Below are 19,945 nucleotides of genomic sequence, written 5' to 3' on the forward strand. Positions count from 1 at the left end.
TGGTGTGGCACGAAGAGCCCAGCTTTGCCCATAGTGGGCCCTGCGCGCCTCTCCCCATCGTCCTAGTGGGTCCAGTGATCTATGGGCCTCCAACGTTTTATAAACTAGACAGTGGGATGCACACCCCAGAGATGCGGAGCACAGCTCAGTTGCCTCAGCCAGGGTGCTGGGAGAGGCAGAGACTCTCACCCTCCCCCACCAGCCTCCCCACCCCTCCAGGAAGGGCCTAGACTCTCAATAGCACCACAGAGCCAGACCTCTCTGCCCCACATGGGGGCATTAGGCATGAAGGCTTCTCTGGCCCACACGGGGGCATTGGGCGTGAAGGCGAAGAATGTAACAGATTGTCAACCGGGGCTTTCCTCATCTGACAGTTGGGGCCTATTTTAAGGGCCGAAACAGCTGAGATTTGAAAAGGAGAGTAGCCTCTGTGGCCTGCTCTGGGCACTTGTCTGCCAGCTCCCCACCCCACCCCACTACAGTAGGGACACATCAGCACCATACCTTGAAATGGTTACCCTTGAGACAGGCACCACTATTCACATTTAATGGATGAGGAAACTGAGGCCCAGACAGCAAAGGCGCCTGTCTGCTCAAGGTCACATCGAGAGTTAGCGATGAAGAGAAGTCTGTGATCTTTTCTATTCCAAAGTAGAATGGAGAGAGAAGCCCCTGAAATTCTAAGGAGGACAAATCTGGGGGGCTTCCTGGAGGAGGAAGCTTTCTGTGAGCTGGACCATAAAGAAGAAATGAAGGGCTTCCAAATACTCGGACCACCCTTAGCCTGTGAGCCTGGTAAAGAATTCATTTGTTCACTCACTGGCTTATTCCACACGCCTGTGTGCCAGTAGTGGTGACCCAGGGGAAGGCCCTGCTCAACCTCCCTGTGTGACCTGAGCAAGTCAGGGACCATCCTGGACCTCTGTTTTCTCATCTGTAAAATTCAAGAATTGGACCAGGCAGAGGTCCATCATGTTAGCTATGACGCCTGAAAGAAGCGAGGGACTTGGTCCAGTCCCATCCCCTGCTGACCTCTCCAGCTTCCCCCGCCTCACCTCACAGCCATCCCTTCCTCCACCCAGCTTCACGAACTTCTCAGGGTTTCCAAAGCATCGCAGGGCCTCCCCAACTCCAAGCCCTTGCTCATGCTGTTCCCTCTACCTGGCATGTCCTTTCTTTCCCAACACACCCAAGCGAAGTTTTACTCACCTTTAGCACTCAGACCCCCTCCAATAAGCCTTCCCTGAATCCCCCACCTCCACCAGGAGCAAGGCTAAGAGCCCTCATCTGTGCCCCCATAATAACCAGCGCTGTCATCCATCAAAGCCACAGTCACAGTTTCCCCCACACACACACACACACACACAGGCTAGAGCCCCTGGGGGGCAGAGGCCATGAATGAATCAGGCCTGGATCCTGGCCTGAGGCTGAGCAGAAAAAACAAAGACATGTTCGAGAACCTATCTGCACTCACTAGAGACTCCTTTAAATAGCAGAGGTAGTTTTGCTATATTTTTTTCCAATTTAAAAAGTAGTACACTTGAGCAACCAAATAAATAAAGTAGCATTGGATTATAGCCCAAAGTATAAAATAAATATCTACGAGGCCCTGCTGATAAAAACATAAATCAACCATTTATTTATATAATAAATGAGGAGAACTAACAAATGTCCCATGAGGAATTTAAAATAATTTATGTGGCTACTCTGCCCCCAAGGAGGGGGAGCACACCTCCCCACTCCTCAAGTGTGGGCTGTGCGCCGTGGCTTCCTTCCCAAGAGGACAGGGCAGGGCGGGGGTACCCTAACTTTGCAGTGGGGAAGGCGGCAGGCACCCCTCAGCCAGCTGGTCAAGGTCAACATCAGCAGAGATGCGATGTGCTGAGAATGGCACTTTAGCTCTGCCGTCTGCCTCCCAAAAACAAGTTACTCGAGTCCAGCCAAGCAAAAACTATCAGACAAGTCCCTTTGAGGAATATTCAATAAAGCGCATCTCCGGGACCCCTCAAAACTGTCAAGGTCATCCAAAACAAGGCAAACCTGAGAAAACGCCCAGCCAAGAAAAAACTAAGGTCTGAATGTAACATAGGAGTCTGGATGGGCTCCTGAAACAGAAAAAGGGCAGCAGGGGAAAGCTGAGGAAAGCCGAATGAAGTCTGGATTCGGTTAATAACAGTGGACGATACCAGCTCATCGACTGGGACAAATGTGCCTCATTCGTGTAAGGTGTTAACAATAAGGGAAACCTGGTGTGCGGTAGACACGAACTCTGTACTATGTTCAAAATTGTTCTGTAAATCCAAAACCGCTCCAAAATAAAAAGCTTACTTTAAAAGGTAATCATGCTCATTGTTCCAAAAATAGAGAAAAGTGGAAAACAATTAGAGCTCGAAATCCTGTAACCGAGAGACAACCAGGGCCAGCACCAGGTCCTCTCCTCCTCACCCATGTCCTGTCGCTACATGGTTGGAATCAGCAGATGTGAGCTCCATCAGGCGATGCTTTCTGATGGAATTCGAGGCACCCCCTGCCATCGACTTAGGACATGCTTTCGGCTGCCAGCTAAGCGAGGACCAAAGTGGCCCCTTTAAGAAAGTTCTCGAACTCAGCACTACCTGTGCAAGTTTGGGTTAGAAATCATCTGCGACCCAGCGAATCCTCTACCCACACCCAGCAAAATCCTGAGGAAGGCCCTCCAGCCATCGGACACTGGAGGGTCCTCCAGCAATAACGCTCCTGATGAGTCCATAATGTGTGACGCCCTCCCAAGACACCCAGGACCCGATTTAACCCTCCCCAGGGGGGCCAAGTCTATGAATAGCTCAGTGTGCAGGGTCGTCACCCTTGACTGGCTCCAGATGAAGACGAACCTGGTGAAGGACACATCTGGAGGGTGGCTTCCTTTTTTCCATCCAGATGTTCAAGGCCCTGACAACACACCTGCCACCCAACTGCTGGGCCAGGCCCTGCCCTTTCTGGGAAGAAGCAGAAGCCTATCATAGAAGGGGCAGGAGGACTACCCCCACTGGAATCAACGAAGGACCCCAGTCCAGAGGTAGATGCTTGAGCCAGTCGTACAGTTTCCAGGCTTCTCCTCTCTTCTCATACCTCCTGCTCTAGAACACACCATGGTTCCCCATGACTCACACTATAAAGTGTTTCTCACACCATGGTTCCCCATGACTCACACTATAAAGTGATTTTGCCCCCAGGGGACATTTCCCAATGTCTGGAAATATTTTTGGTTATCACAACTGGAGGGTGCTACTGGCATCTTGTGGGTAGTGGCCATTGATACTGCTAAACATCTTACACCATACAGCTCAGTCCCCACAACCAAGAATTCTCCAGCCCAAAATATCAACAGTGAAGGTCCAGACTCTTTCGCTTGTCACTCTAAGCCCCTCCTACCTCCTGCTCCCCAACCTGAAGCCTCCAGGTTGGTCTGTGTAGTGTGTCACCTGCACAAGCCAATGTCCTTCACCCTCCACACTTCTGCATACCCATGCTCCCCCATCCATACTCCCCACAACCCAACTCTATGCCTCTACCAATGGCACTACCTCCAAGAAGTCTTCCCTGATCACTTGCCCACAGATTATCCAGCTCTGTGGGCAGGCACTGATATCACTTAATGACATGTGTATCATGTCACTGATGTCATCATGTACAGGTCAGGACCTCAGACAGCATGATCAAGAAGAAACCTTGCCCAGCCGGGCGTGGCTCAGCGGTTGAGCGTCGACCTGGGATCCAGGTGATCCGGGTTCGATTCCCAGTCAGGGCACATGCCCAGGTTGTGGGCTCGATCTATGACTCCCTCATCATTGATGTTTCTATCTCTCTCTCTCCGTCTCCTTTCCTCTGTCTGAAATCAATAAAGGTATATTTTAAAAAAAAAGAAGAAACCTTGAGAGTCACAGAGTCTGGGGTTTGTAGGGCCCAGGCAGCCTGCAAGTGGATTTGGCTTGCCTGCACAGGGATTATTTTTTTACTTTGAATCAGTCACCAACATGGAAACATCAGAAGATATGACATCATAGCCTGTGTTCCCTCCTTCTCTAAACATCAGGGGAGCCACTGCCAGGGCCACATTCCTTCATGGCAACAATCAACGGAAACAGAGAGCAGCTCCCAGAGTAGCCCCAGAACAGGCCCCCCATGTCACCACAGGTCCAGCTGCCCCACGACACTCACTCACATGCCCTGTCTGGCCCCTGGAGGCACTGGAGTTTGAGACCTCCTAGCCAGTCCACACCTCCTACACACCCTTCATTTTATAAGGCCCAGGAGAGAAGATTGTCCAAGGTCACACAGCCAGTTAGTGGCAGAGCGTGGCTAAGGACCAGGGGCCTGCTTCCCATGGGGCCTCCTCTGCATAACCACACCGATCTTCCGAGAATGTTGCGCAGTCTTAGAGCTTGAAGAGGCCCTAAGGACATGGTGTGGGGACAGCCCAGGTGCCATTTGCTCCTCTCAAAATCACTCTTGCATTGGCAGAAGCCAGGCAGGGCAACCTCTGAGCTCCTTCCAAAACCAGCGTCTGAGGTCTGCGAGGTGGACTCGGGTGTGCTAGCAGCAAGCTCTGCGTCTGATGTACCGCTAAGAAGGTGCTCAACTTTGCCCAGCACTCCTTGTAGATGTTAATGCCCTTGATCCTCACAACCAACCTATCAGAGGTTGCAATAATGCCCATTTATTAGAGGAGGAAACTGAGGTTAAGCAAGTAGGCTAAGGCTGCACAGTCAGTCAGTGGTGGGGCCAGGACTTGCACCCAGGAGTCCAGAGCCAGAGGCCGAGTAGAGCAAAGGGCACCACCCTTCTGAGGCCTGGGCTCCTACCACAGTCCTGCCAGCCCAGCCTTCGACAGGAAGCAGATGCAGCCAGGTCTGAGCGTTTAGAGCACCCACCACAGCCTGCGGGTCCAGGCTAATTTTGAGGAAGCCCTTCCAGGCTCATGACAGAACTATCAACCACAGGCTATGAGTCACCCTGGGAGCAAGGCTCCTGGGCCTGGGGGCGCTGGGCCTGGCTTGGAGTTATGGGGTGGGGAAGGGACAAAACAGAGACCCCGACCGTCAGTCACTGAGATGGGGGACCTCTGGCCCTGGGGAGGCTGTGGCTCACCCAGAGTCAAGGCTCCACATCCAGCGGGTGCACACCAGCCTCCAAAGTGGACCGGCTCGGCCTGCTCCCCCTCAGGTTGCCCCACAAGAGACTGGGCCAGGCAAGCCCTCCTATTCATTAGCACAAGGTCTCAAGCTTTCCTTGATGGGGAGAAGGCAACGGTTTGGCAAAACTGTAAACTAAGAGGACTCCTTCCTCCCTCCATGAGAAGCACAAAGGGAGATTCCCGCTTGTCAGCCCAGGCCCCAAGGGGGGTGGCATGAAGCTGGAGCTGGAGCTGTGCCTGTGGCCCGGCCCACATCCTGGCAGCAATCCCAGCCCCTGGTTCTCCCAAGAGTCCTGGCTCCCGAAGCACCTTCCCATCTGCGGTTCCATTCGCACCCAGTTGACCTTGTGGCTGTTATTTTGTTCCATTTTCCAGAGGCAGAAACTGAGCTTCAGAGGGAATGTGAGTTATGTTATCCTGCAACGAGGACCCTACTTCCACCACTTTCTGCTCAAGCGGCTGCTACAGGGTCGACAGAGTGGGAGCCTGACACCCAAGCAGGATCCCACAGAAAGTGGTGAGCAGCTGCCAGCGTCCAGTTGGAGGGGGCTCAGTAGATCAGGGGCCCCCTCTCTCTCTCTCTCTCTCTCTCTCTCTCTCTCTCTCTCACACACACACACACACACACACTGGGTCTCCCTGGGCCTGCCCCGCACTCACCACATGGTAGATAGCCAGAGCGGTGGTGGTGATGCGGACATTGAAACAGCAGCAAGTCTGGCGGACGGTGGTGCTGGGGGCCATGGCGCTGCTGTCCCCTCCTCCGAGGCACTGAAGGGGAAGGACCCCAGCTCCTGGAGCAGGACAGAAAAGGGGAAGCTGCCGGCTGCCCTCCTCACTTCCTTCCTGCTCCTCAGACAAGCAGAGACAAGGTCGTCACAAGTGGGGCGGGGCAGCTGGGAAGGGCCACAGCCTGCCCTGGAGCACCACGCTGGCCCCCTGCCACTCCCAGAAGGGGTTTCCTGGGGAAGGTAGACCCCTAGGCCATCAGCACCTACCTACCTTGTTTAAGCAGTTTCACAGGACCTGCTGGCTGGGTGCTCACCACCACCCATGGAAGCAGGGATTGTTACCAAACCCACTTCCAGATGGAGAAACGGAGGCCCGGAGAGATCAAGGCATTCGCCCAAAATCACACAGTAGGTAGTGCTGGTGGCAGGATTCAAACCCAGGTCTGGCAAGCTGCAAAAATAACAATTACTGACTAATTCCTACCTGTTCTAAGCATGCTCTTGGACTCAATCCCTTAATCTTCACCTCAACCCTTTGAAGGGGGTACTATTATGATCCCTATTTTATAGATGAAGAACCTGGGACACAGAGATGGGAAGTGATTTGTCCAAAGTCACTCAGCTAGCCCGTGGAGGAACGGAGATTTGGACCAGGGCTAACTGGTTCTAGAGGCTGCCCCTTCGGAGCTGGTGTTTTCTTCCCTCTCCCCACACCCTCAGAGGGAAGCATGTTCTTCCAGAGCTCTGTCCAAACCAAAAGAGAAGAATAATTACTAAGCAAATCTATCAAAACCGTGTGTCAGGCCCTGAGCTAGGCCCTTCCTATGGCTGAGTCATTCATGCCTCGCAGCAATTTGGGAAACCCTCAGTCAAACCCCTCCTTGTGGACCTCAAGACCCCCAGTGATCACTGGCAACCAGAGATTTTTTTCACCTCACTCTTAGGAAAGGTTGGAATTAATAAACCATGACTATTCGGCAAGCAACACTGGGATCTATATTCCCTCTCGGATGATAACGATCCATATTGCAAGAAGAGAAGGGAATATGAGGCACTTGCAAAATTCCTGTAGGAAATCTGCTCTGAGCTCACTTGCAAACTAAAGCTTCTAGTGAAAACACTGCAGGACCCACAATGAAGTCCCGCCCACACATGAGATCATGGAGTTGGGATTGGCCACTACAGCTGCCCATCATTTCTGCCCCAGGAGGGCTTATGAAAGGCCTCTAAGCTCCTCCCCCTTGACAGGAGTTGCTCTTTTGGACCCTCAGAACTTGTCTGGTGAACTTGATCAACACTTTCTGTTTGCCAATGTGACCAAGGGGGTCTGCTAGCATGGGGTTCCTGGGTGACCCAGCCAATCCCTTCCCTGTTTCATTTTCAACCCTGCTTATTTTTCATCATAGGCTTTGTTGAGACCAGACATTGTAGAAAAGTGGTACAATGTAATGGTTAAGTGCTTGGGCTCCAAGGCTCACGGCCTAGGTTCAAATCCTTGCACCTTCTGGCTGGGTAGCCAACACAGCAAGAAAAGTTTTACTTTGTCAAGAGCACCAGGACCAGAGTGAGTGGAGATGAGGAAAGAGGGGCCAGTGGGGCCCTGAGGGCATGTTGAGGAATCTGGATTTAATTGTGCTAGGAAGCCATTTGAAGTGTAATAGCATAATAAATGATAGCTATTGATAATGTTATGATTTGGTGAAACCGGAGCAGGGTTGGAGCCAATTCCCAAAGAAAAGGCCAAATTCACTGCTGGTATATGAGACCGTTTTATGTGATATACAGATGAACACTTCTTCTTTATGGTGATAGATTCATTTTAATGTGCATTATAAAAATACACATAACCAGCTCATAAATTCTGTGATTTTTCCATTTATGAGAGTAATATAAGGTCTCATTTTAAAACAGATACATTTAAGTAAAAAAACAAAGCAGTAAGTTGATTGAAAGAAAAATATCAAGGCAGCCGCAGGCCAGGAGGCAGACAGATGTGGCAAACAGCCACGGAGGTGGAGTGGGCATCACCAGTTTAGGCATCCTGGTGGGTGAGAAATCCCACAGTAGCTGTATGATCTCAGACAAGATGCTTGATCTCTCTGAGCTGTCGTTTCCACATGTGCAAAACAGAAGCAGAAGCTTCTGTGACAATGAAATGAGGTCACTTGCAAACTCAGCTTGTTTGTTTCCTCCCTTCCTGGCCCATCCTGCTCCCCTCCCCTCCCCACAACCACCCTCAGGCTGCTGGGAGGCAGAGCCAAGATTTAAACCCTGATCTGTCTGATGCTAAATCCTGGGCCTAGCCTCCAAGGGGCCAGAGACCACAGGACAGCCTCTTCCTGAGCAAGTAGCATCTCCCAGGCACCGGGTGCCTTGAAAACTTCAGGTCTTCCATCATAGCAGCACAGTTCACAATAGCTAAGATCTGGAAACAGCCCAAGTGCCCATCAGTAGATGAGTGGAAAACAAGCTGTGGGACATTTACACCATGAATACTACGAAGCTGTAAAGAAGAAGAATCTCGTACCCTTTGGGACGGTATGGATGGGCCTGGAGAATATTATGCTAAGTGAAATAAGCCAGGCAGCGAAAGACAAATATCACATGATCTCGCTTATACGTGGAATCTAAAGAACTTAATAAACTGATGAACAGAATAGATTCAATGACATGGAAGCATAGATGAGACTGATGAATGTCAGAGGGATGGAGGAGGGCGGGTGGGTGGAGGGGGAGAGAGTAACCAAAGAATTTATATGCACATATACACAACCCAAGGACACGGACAATGGTGGGGAGAGGGACTGGGGAGGGGGAAGGGATGGGGTGGAATGGGTCATTGGGGAGAAAAAGGAACATCTGTAATATTTTAAACAAAAATAAAGATTTTTTTGAAAAAAGAAAAAGTAAATCCCACTATGGAGGGGTTACTCTGCCTATGGAGTAGCCATTCTCTGTCCCACTGCTTTACTAATAAACTCATTTCACTTTAAACTAAAAAAAAAACAAAACGAAATAAAAAAAAACTTCAGGTCTTCCGAACTCCTCAAGATAAGAGGGAGGAAATGTTCTGCGTTTCCCTAGTCACAGCCAGACGGAACAGAATCACTTGTGCAAGTGTCCTAAATGTTACTTCTGACCAAGGAAGTCCTTTAAGACCCACTGACTGCAGAGGTGCTTCTCATGCCCCAGAAAAGCACCTCTAATCCCGAGACAGTCCGTAATCCTGGCTGGCTGTCTCATTTAAAAATCACTGCTGTGGTACATTAATATGTCAGCGGGCATCTCTGCTCTCTCAAAGGAAGTTATGAGTTTTCTTTGTTAAGTGAGAACATCACCAGAACTTCCCTCTTCACCCACATGCCTAAAGGTAAAAATAAAACCTACGACTCTGCCAAGTTTCATATTTAAACAAAGAGCTGGACAGTCCTGTGTCCCTTCTGTGAACAGAGGGCCTGGCTCGGAGTCACACCTCGGCGGAGCGGTGTTGAGTGTGATTCCTGCTATGATTGTCTCTGTCCTTGCTCAGCCCTTTCCCAGCCCGAAGCTTAGCGGGGCGTCCCCCGCCCCCCCAGGCCGGAAGGCAGCAGAGAGGTGCTGATCTGTGCCCGGCGGGCCCAGGAGGGCAGCGGCTGGTGCACAGCAGGTCAGCAGCAGAATGAGACCTGGGGTCCTGCTCAGAGAGGCGTGGGAGCCGCGCGGCCATGGGCAGCTCCGGGGCTCTCTACCCTGGCGAGCTCCTGGGTGCCCTTAGCACCTTGCCAAGGCCTGGGTTCGAGCTCCCTTCCTGCTAGACCGCTGGCCTGTAACTCCCTCCTGGCTGCCCTCACCACCTTGCTCCTGCCTCTGACATTGGAGCTGCGGCCTGGAAACTGTAAGAAGTCACACGGCACTCCCTCCCCTTATCCTGTCCCCCCAGCCTCGCCTGCTCACCAGGGGCTGGAGCCTGAGCATGCAACCTCGGGGTCTCTCCCCCACTCCCCTGTCCCTCAGAAAATCCCCCTGGCAAGGACAGCCCACAGGCCTGGGCTTGGGGACAGCAGGCCCTCCAGTAACCAGCCAGTCAGTCCCACGGTCAGGCAGGGGCCCCTGAGGCTGTCTGCCCAACACCTCATCAAGGAGGCCACCTCTCAGCCAAATCAGAGGTCGCTGGCCACCCCCAGGGCCACATAGTGCCATATTCTGGTCTGTCAACGCTGCTGTGACTCTAAAAGCAGAGGCCCTGGATAGGAAGCTGTAGAATGAGGGCACCATAGCCCGAGAGGGTGCTGTCTGTGGGGAACAGAGTGCTGACCCTGGAGCCGGGGACCCCACTCCCCTCCGGCTCTGGCCTCCACCCAGCCCCTGCCTGGCTCTGAGGCTCTAGAGTGGGAATTGTCTGCTGTGTCCAGGGCTGCTGTGAGGACCAGAGATCAGCACCTCCCTCCTCCCAGCTGTTAGCCCACCCTCGGAAAGAACCTCAGAGATCCAGGTCCCTGAAAAGCTGGTGCTACAGTAGCACACCTGCGGTCAACACCGTAGTAAGAATGACTTCATTAGGGCATTTCCCCCAAAGAGGGGATTTTTACTTAATCTAATAAAAACAACAACAACCACAACCAATAAAAGTGATAGGCCCTGCTGAGGGCCCTGTCCCTAGAAGAGATTTAAGAAAAGAAAAAGAAAAGAAAAACACTACTACTCTTGGTTCTGGCCAACGCACTATTAAGGGACTTCTAGGAAATCTCCGGTCACCCTGATTAAAGACGGGCAGACTCAGTAAGCAGGTGCCTCTGCCCTTTATCCTCACTCCCCTACTCCTGCCAGGAATGCAGGCACAGTGTCCGGAGAGGCAGCAGCCATTTGGGAAATGTGAGGACAAAAGCCACAGCCTGAGGGTACAGGGGGAAGGAAAGAAAGAGCCCGGGGGGCCTGATGGCATCATGAAGCCTCTGTTGCAGCTCCGAACCCCCATCTTCTGGACATCTGCAACGTGAGAAGAGGAACCCAACCAAGGTCTCTGACTTCATCCATTCAGCACGCAGCTTGGGTTAGGTGCGTGGGACACAACAGTGGACAAGATCGACAAGGTCCCTGGTCTCACAGGGTGAACATTCTAGTGGGGACATAGTGAACAAGGACCCACATAAGCAAGGGCATCTCAGCAAGTGAAAATTCCCAGTCCCTGCTCTGATGTCCCCACTAGCCTGGCTCTGGTCTGGACTGGAGAACAGGCTCACCGTGGGGCTTGGGGACAATCCCTTCCCCACTCCAGCCTCTGTTTCCCTGTCTGTCACATCAGGGAGGGGTCCAGCGCCATACTCAAGCCTCCCTCTCAGCCAGGCCTCGGGGCCGGGCAGGTTACTCACTCTGAGCAGCTGTAGCCCGCGCCTGGACCCCCTCCAGCCTGGGTGTTGCTGCCCTCAAATTCCTTAGCGCTGGGTAAACAGCTGGGAGGCCCCATCGGCCAGCGCAGGCCTCCTGACTGCAACCCTTTCAGGGCTGCCAATAAATCTTCAACGACTGCTGAAAGATCTGTCCCCGGCCGGCTGCAGGCTGAAGAGCCTGATTGTGGCCAAGTCCTCTCCCTGCCAGCACTGGGCATGGCTCCAAGCAGGTTGAGAAGCTGGGCCGCAAGGCCAGGCTGGACTCTGCAGCCACCACTGCTGCTGGTCCAGGGCCGCCAGCCGTGCTCTGGGTACCTCAGCTGCCACCAGCCCCATGCTCAGGTCAGCCGTTGGCCTCATGGTCAAGGGAACCTGGGTCTGTTCCAGGGTTCTCATCGGGGAGTAGAGGGAGGACCTACTAATGGGACAGGTGGCTGCCTCGCTTATTTACTCATTTAGCAAGCATTTATTTTGCACTAGGTGTCAGGCCCCGTGCTAGGCCTTGGGGATTGAGCTGTGAATGAGACCAAGATCCTGCCTGCAGAGGGCTGCCATTCAAGCAGGGTGCCAACTAGGTCCCAGCCCCCACTCAGAAAAGTCAGAGCGGGGCCCTCCTGCACCGTCAGGGCAGCCTAGAGGCTGAGCAAGGCTGGGCCCACAGATGGCAGCCCCAGTGACCCGCCAGAACCCATCTGGGAAAGACAGAGGCCAGTAATAGTCACAATGCTAGTAATAGCATCACAGGAACAGGGTAACAATACTACCTCTTAGTAAAAAGAATAATTGAGATGAAGCTGGTGATCTAAAATTAGCGGGCCCCCTGTTAGAGAGGTATCGGGTGTAGGGGAAGTCCACAGACCCTGGCAGGGGGCAAAGCTGGGTTCACACCCCACCTTTGCACCTGGCAAGCTGGGTGGCTGACGGCCAGTCTCATTGTCTCTCTTAGTTTTTCCTCTGTGAAGTGGGCATAACAACAGGCCGGCCTTTCTTGCAGAATTTCTATAAAGATTAAGACAATGAGGATGTTGCACTGGATACATCGTGGCCTCTGAGGCATTCATTCTCCCCCAGCTCGTCACCTTTCCCCCTTCCAACCACGTTTCCTAGAAGCTGACTCAGGAACTCTCAGTGGCTCCTTAGGGCCTGCGGGATCCATCCTTTGGCACCACTCACCATCTGCAGCTCCCCGATGATGTCAAGACCTTCTCTGGGGCAGAGCTCTTCTGGACCCCCCAGAGTGGGGCAGCCAGGAGCCCAGAGTCCTGCAGGGGCACTCCCCACCCCCCACGGACACCTCAGCCAAGAGGGTTTGGGGTACTAGACCTGAAGGCGGCACTGGTATCACCAGCCACAGCCCCACCCCATTCCCCCAAAAGCCCCTTGTGCTGGAGGGAAACGTGGGGGTGTTTGTGGTTGGAGAAGTGTGCTGTTTCCCATCGGGCTAATCTGATGTTGACATTTTCCACCTCACCCTTCGGTGGCTTTGCTAAGCAACGTGGCTGTGTGCTCCTTCGAGGAGGTGAGACGGAGCCGTGCCCCCCAGGGGGTTCCCGGGAATGATGGAGGGCAGTGACAATGGCCAAGGAGACCAAAGAGGCGGTATCATGGCCTCCGTCATCCCCGGGAACCCCCTCGGGGTTACAGAGCACCCACAGAGGCTTGGCCTTTCGCATGCATTGTCTCATTTTAACTCTGGGACAGCGCTGTGCTTGTCCCCATTTTACAGACTAAGAAACTGAGGACTGCAGGGGTGAATAGGTTTGCCCACTAGAATCCGGGTTCGGGCTTGAGACGTTCCTATTTCCCACCGCATCACAGGGCCCCCTGATGCTGCTCGGGACTGGAACTCAACGCTGAGGTATGCCCAGGCGCAGGCCTGCTCTGCCCTCCCCACCTCTTCATTCTGTGCTGCCTGAGACTCCCCCATCGGCCCTTCTCCCTATGGGTAAAGCAGTGCCCTTGCCATTCGATGTTTCACAATTATTTTTGAATAGATAACAACCACAAGTGCTATAAAATTGAAAATATACAAAAGGATAGAAAGTGAAAAATTGGTATCATTCCACCCCTGCCCAGCAGCTACTCCAGTACCCTCCCCTGGGGCAACACTAATACCTGGTTCCTGGCTTTTCCTTCCAGAGATTTCTATGCATATACAAACATGTCATTACACATCTTACCAAAAATGATAGCATACCTTATACATGTTCTGCACCACATATTCTTCGCTGAATGATATATTTGGTGCTTGTTCCATTTAAGTACATAAAGTGTTCCCATTCTTTTATTATGGCTGCATAATATTCCTTTGAGTGGCTATCTCATAACTACATAAACTTTAACCAGTGGATATTAGACTGTCTCTAATATTTTGCAGTTACAAACACAATAGCAATTGATCTCATTTTATATGCATTATTTTCACATTTGAGTACATGTGTAAGATCAATTTCTTAACAGTGGAATTACTAGGTTAAAGAACACGAGTACACCAATCCTGGTTAATACTGACAAATTGCTCTTCATAGAGATTGTACCAATATATACTCCCACTGGAACTGTTAAAGAGTGCCTGTTTCCCACATCCTCACCAACACACCGAGTTATCAAACGTTTTTATCTTTACCAGTATGACAGATGAAAAGTGGCTTGCACTGCATTTGAATTTGTTTTATCAGTAAAGTTAAAAATATGTTTGTGTGTGTTTATAAGCCTTTTGTATTTCCTTTGCTATAAACTGTCAGATCCTTTGCCTGCTGGTTGTTGATCTATTTCTTATTGATTTTAAGGTGCTCTTTACATAATAAGGAAGTGAATCTCTTATAAGTAATATAACTGGTAAGTATTTTTACACAGTTTAGCTTTTGATTTGCTGGTGGGGGTTTTTTCACTGTTTTTTAAAGATACTTGAATTTATTGATATCTTAAGTTATAGTATCAGTTATAATGTCAGATTATAAAAATATTCTGAGTTACTGATGGTCCTGGTTTGTATCATTTTCAGTCCCTGATTATGCCGTCTCTCTATCCTGCTTGTGTGTTAGGTCTGGAGTGGAGACTTACCCAGGCAAGGGCGAGGCTGGGCACAGAGTGGGTATCCATAGATATTTGTCCACAGGCTACCCGGGTTACTGGAAGGGAAAGGGTGCAGTTCCAGGAAGCCTGGTTTGGTGCTGGGAAGAGCTAGGAGCTGGGGATGAGGGGAGAAGTACATACTGAGCCCCTGCTTTGCATCACACTCTCTTACCTTCACAACAACCCAGTGACCCTGCAAGACTGTTACCTCACTCTCCCATTTTACAGGTGAGAAAACTGAGGCTTTGAGAGGCTGAGTTATTTGCCCAGGATCCCACAGCCAGTAAACAGCAGAGCTGGGACTCAAATGCTGGCCTGGGGCAAATAAAAGCTGATCCCCAGCTTCTATGAGGACTGAAGGGAGCTGGGGAGGCTGTGTCAGGGCGTAGACAGTAGTTGGCGGTCAGTGACTCTCCTCCGTGGTAGGAGGGTGGGTGGGGGAAGCAGCTGAAGTTAGGAGATAGGAAGCCAGCCGCCACAGATAAAGCAGGAGGTGCACATCCCGGTAGCTGGAGCTGAGATAAAATCTCGACTAGCCCAGCACAAAGGCTAGAAAGGCGACCATGCGGCTCCCAGGCCCTGCTGGGCCCACTCCCTGCTTCTCAGGCCGCATCCCAGAGCACCCTTGGGATGTCTCCCGGGGCCTGGATGCTGCAGCCCTTGGGGAGACAGAGTGACAGAGCAAGAGCAAGCGGTCTGTCTTTCTGTCTCATGCCAGCAGGGCCTGCGAGCTCTCAGTGCTTCCTGTGACCACAGGTACGTTGATCTTGTTGCTGTTTGACTTCAAATGCCGTCAGGCAGGGCACACTCTCCAGCTCTCCACAGTCCTCCCCTCTCCCTTTCATCTCACCACGGCTCATGTCACACGTTTACCTTCTCTACCTGGCCCCTGACGACTCCTTAGCGTGAGGACCTGAATTAGTGCGGCAGGTGCACTGGGGGTCAGGGTTTATAGTTGCAGGGAGTGGAGATCTTTGAGATAAAGGAAGGAAGCCCAGAGGAAGACAGCAACATCCCCAGAGCTGCACAGCAGAACTGGGCAGAACCAGGACTGAAATCCCCGAGTCCTGACTCCCAGTCCAGTGCTCCCTGCCTCCCACAAGCCACAGGGAGAAAAATTGCAAACACCCGAAGGAAAAGAGTGGAAAACCCAAATGATGGCTGCCCCTGCCACTCACACTATCACGCAGGGCGAGTCCCTGCCTCCTCTAGGCCTCAGTTTCCCCATCCGCACAGAAGGAGGTCGGACCAATGACATCAAGGGCTCCTGTGAGCTCCTGAGGCGTCTCTCCCTCTCCCTCTCTGTCCCGGAGGCCGCAGGGGACACGCCACACATTCCTCGGGCCTGTTCAGCACGAGCTAATATTGACCCGGCTGTTTCCCTTGGCCCCGCGGCCGCCCGGGCGGAGGCGCCAGGCGGAGGACGGGCCACAGGCGGGGAGGCAGAAACCACCGGCGGCCGGGGCGCACTCCCGCGGCACCCACGCCCAGCTGTTAAAGCTTCTAGTGTATTTTTGAAAAATAAGCACTGCCCAAACACAGTTATAAAACGTCTGGGGTATTTTTTAACGTTGTTATTTCATAAATCACCTCCTCTCACACACATACAACACGCTCGCGCGTGCACACGCAGGACACAGTAACTGTATGTTCTGCCTCGTTTGGGAATCACGTGGGAAACTTAAAATTAGGCCCTTCCTTTAAGAAATGGCCAGTTCCAGGGTTGGGCCAGGGACAGAACAAGATTCGCCCAGAGCAGTTTTTCGTACCAGAAAGTAAGGAAGAGCCCAAAGAAGGTTGGGGACACGCGCGCCACATGAAGGGGCTCCCTCCAGCCCCCTTTGAACATCAAAATTAAAAATGATGATAACACGTTGTCATCCACTGACTAAAACAGGAAGCAATAAGACCATGCTGACCTGAATAATTGAACAAATGAATGAAAAGTTAGATGGTGGCCCTAGCTGGCTTGGCTCAGGGGTTAGAGCGTCGGCCTGCGGACTGAAGGGTCTCGGGTTAGATTCTGGTCCAGGGCACGTACCTGGGTTGCAGGTTCGATCCCCGGCCCTGGTCTGGGACGCATGCAGAAGGCAACCAATCGATGTGTCTCTCTCACATCGATGATTCTGTCTCTCTCTCTCTCCCCTTTTCCATTCTCTCTCTGAAAAGCAATGGAAAAAATATCCTCCAGTGAAGGTTAAAAAAATAAGTTTGCTGAGGGATGGGCTGTTCACATCGTCTCGGAGCAGCTCCCAGCACAATGCTCCTGCATCGCCAAGGGGAAGAGGAGCCTGGCAGTGGAGACGCCTGCAGGCCGGCCCCAGTCCAGGGATCCGGGTGAACTTCACCAGCAAAGGGAGCAAATTCAAAGCAAAGGCCACGTAGTAGAATCACATGGTGAAATATTCACACCTCTTTCCCCAGAATGTCTTCTGTCCCCTTCTTCCCCTCCCAGCCCCCCTGCCCCCAGTCCCCACTGCTGAGCCTTAGGAATGGCACAGAGGGGCGCAGATAATAGGAGTCAAATTCACTGCCTTTGAGTTTCATGGTATAGAAAACGTGGAAGCTGTGTGATGAGCCAGAGAAGTCCTCCCGGCTCGGGAGACCAGGAAGATTTGGGGGATGAGGGATGAGGGATGAAAGGAGCAGTGGAGAGAGCTGGGAGGCTGGGTCCTGAGCCCCAGCTGGAGTGAGAGCTCTGGAGACCCAAGACAGAGGGAGCCCCGGGATTTGTTGAGAGCAGAGATCCCTCCTAGCACAGGAACAAGGGACAGGGCCCTTCCTGTGGGCGATGCAGCAGCCAGAGCCTTCCCCGCCATGGAGGGTGACCAGAGAGCTCTCCGCTCAGAGGGGCAGGTGCAATGAAATGCCTTCCCTGTACCCACAGCTTAGGCACCAACATGGCCCCAGGAAGCTGGTGGCTCTGGAGGGACATTGTAGTCAGGAGTGACGGAGGACTCAGCAATGCCCTGCAAGGACTAGACAAGAACAGGGACAACTCAGGAGAAGCCAGGGGATAACAATGCTAGGGTCTAATGTGCCCTTCCCACCAGTGTCTCCTAAACCCCCAGACCTTAGACAACCCTGGGGCAGGGCCAAAGAACCAAGAATGACAGGATAATGATGTTTCGATCACTGACAGGGTAAAGGCATCAAATGCAAATTAAGGTCAGTTCAGAAAATAGAAAGCTGCTTCCCTCACACACACGTGTTTCCACGTCACCATTGCTATTCACCATGTGTTAACCAGAAATAAGAATAGACCAGCGGCATGCTTGAAGCAGGCTCCCCACCAGCCTGTGAGACCAACTCTGCACAGATGTCCTAACTGCACTCAATGACCTTATTGGTCACACTGGAAGTATTTACACCATGGAAATTGGCAAACATTACCAGTCAGTAATAACTGTCGTTTGTCAGCAAGCCTGTTTACCAGCACTCCCCTGAATAGAATCTCCCCCATGGAGTTGTCATAGGCATTAAATGAGATTGTGTAGAGTGCTTGGCACCAGGCCTGGCACATAGTAGATGCTCAGTAAGTGGTGGCTGCCGCTGCTGCTGTTGCCCTAATAGAAAGACAAGGAGGTCTGGCCCCACCTCCAAGCTCTGTCCCTTTCTTGTCTCATGGCTGGAGGCAGGATGGAGGGGATCTTTTAGCCCTGTGAGTCATCAAAGCTGTCCTATGTGAAGGGACACACACACACACACACACACACACACACATACGAGACATTGATAAAGCTTTGTCTTGAGGATGCTGAGCTGGAAGATTTGCAAGGACCCAGGTCTACTCGGAGGACGGTGGGACTTCTCTGGCTATCCCAGGCCAGCTAGGAATGTCCATCTCTGGGGAGGATCCCATAGAGAGCTAGCAGCAGGGTAAAAGCCCCTGACTGGGGGGACAAAGTGATGACAAAGAGGGAGAGGGACCTCTGGACACCCAGACACTCAACCATAGCCAACTTTGTAAGGACTGAAGTGTTCTTAGTGGAAAAATTGCAGAGTTGTTTTGCCCGTCCCATGGCCATGTATGTGTTTGTGATCGGCTGACAGGAAAAAGGTTTTCTTGATGGTCTGGGCTGTATCGCATGCCTGTCACACACTGGAGGCCTCACAGAGGGGTGACATTGGGATTGTTTATGTTTATTTTATTTTTATTTTTATTTTTCTTTGGTTCAGGATGCCCCTGCCCAGCCGAGAGACCACAGCGCCATTAATAGGTCAGGACATGTTAGGGTCCTGTGCCCACTCCACCCAGCCCGGGCTTAAGGAATCCAAGGCACACACCAGATTCCGGCCACGGACCAGCCACGGAGCACAGCAGGGTCGTAAATGAGGGTGGGAGGCAGATTTCCGGGCCTCGCCGGTTGGGACCAGTTTATTTGGTGAGAGCAGACAGCACTGGCCAGGGTGTCCCAAAATAACTCACGTGGCAGGGCTTAGAGCCAGCCCCTCCATGGAAATTTTAAATGAATTCTTCATGGCTGCGAGGTCCAGGCCCCCAGATGGGCCACCCAGAATCACCTGATCACCGCGGCTCTGATGGTCCCACAACCCCAAGGAAGCCAGGCCCCGACTCCGGGCTCCCTCAGGTAGCCAGAGGTCATGGGAACAGAAGGATGACCTGGCTGCCAACTCCTCACACCCTCAGGATGCCAACCCTTCCAGCACTGTACAGATGGGGAAACTGAGGCCAGAGAAGGAAAAATAAAACCAGAGCCTGGCTGGCGTGGCTCAGTGGTTGAGTGTCGACCTAGGATCCAGGAGGTCACCATCCAATTCCCGGTCAGGGCACATGCCCGGGTTGTGGGCTCGATCCCCAGTAGAGGGTGGGCAGAAGGCAGCGGATCAATGACCCTCTCATTGATGTTTCTCTCTCTCTCCCTCTCCCTTCCTCTCTCTGAAATCAATAAAAACATATTTTAAAAAATAAAAATAAAACCATAGAGAAGAAGTGAGGTTTGTCCAATCCTTGTAGGTACCCGGCACTGTGCTAAGTACAAATTAATCCTGAAGAGAGCAACTGAGCAAATGGGGGTGGGGGGCAAGGAGGGGGGATAAATGAGTGGAATGAGGACCGCCCGGAAGGTGAAGGAGGCTTGACAGCGGAGATGGGCCTTGGGGACCAGGCAGACACGGTCTGTGCCCAGGAAGGAGGCGAGGAGGCAGCCCAGGCAAAGGTAGAGAGGTGGGAACGCAGTGCCCCATGCGCCACTCGGTGGGCCACAGGGCACCCAAAGTACAGCTTCATTTCACAGTCAGAAGGTCACCCTCGGGCCACAGGACAGCAAAGAGGCAGGAGCCGGAGCCCTCATCCCTGATCCTGAACCGTGTGTCCTTTCCATGGCCTGGGGCTCCCCACTGAGGGGCTGAAGGAGCCAAGAGTCAGCCCAGGGACCCACCACCACCCTGCACTTGGGCATCTAATATGAGGCAGAGGCCTTGGATGGACCAGGTCTGGGCCTTGGGAATTTTCTTGTCCCTGGACTCCTCAGGGGGAAAAAGCCTGGGCCTCCGGAAGAGCTGGGACTTCAGAGTCATGCAGATGGACTCGCTCTAGGGTTTGCTGCCGGCCATGGTCAACGCCGCTGAGCAACTCC

At 52.4% G+C, this 19,945-nt stretch overlaps 1 protein-coding gene across 2 annotated transcripts in view; it reads right to left on the bottom strand.

Moving 5' to 3' along the window:
- LAPTM5 (lysosomal protein transmembrane 5) overlaps positions 1 to 19,945 on the bottom strand; it is a 104,942-nt gene that overhangs the window by 18,688 nt on the left and 66,309 nt on the right. The window contains exon 1 of one of the 2 annotated variants that reach the window (XM_087820826.1): positions 5,834 to 5,954. The exons of the other annotated variant lie outside the window; for it this stretch is intronic. Within the exon in view, the coding sequence (XP_087676952.1) occupies positions 5,834 to 5,917 (84 nt within the window). The 5' untranslated portion in view covers positions 5,918 to 5,954. Of the gene's footprint in view, positions 1 to 5,833; positions 5,955 to 19,945 lie in introns of those variants that run through there. 2 annotated transcript variants of the gene reach the window in all.

Source organism: Miniopterus natalensis, chromosome 9, assembly GCF_054644295.1.
Source record: "Miniopterus natalensis isolate mMinNat1 chromosome 9, mMinNat1.hap1, whole genome shotgun sequence".
NCBI classification, from domain to species: domain Eukaryota; kingdom Metazoa; phylum Chordata; class Mammalia; order Chiroptera; family Miniopteridae; genus Miniopterus; species Miniopterus natalensis.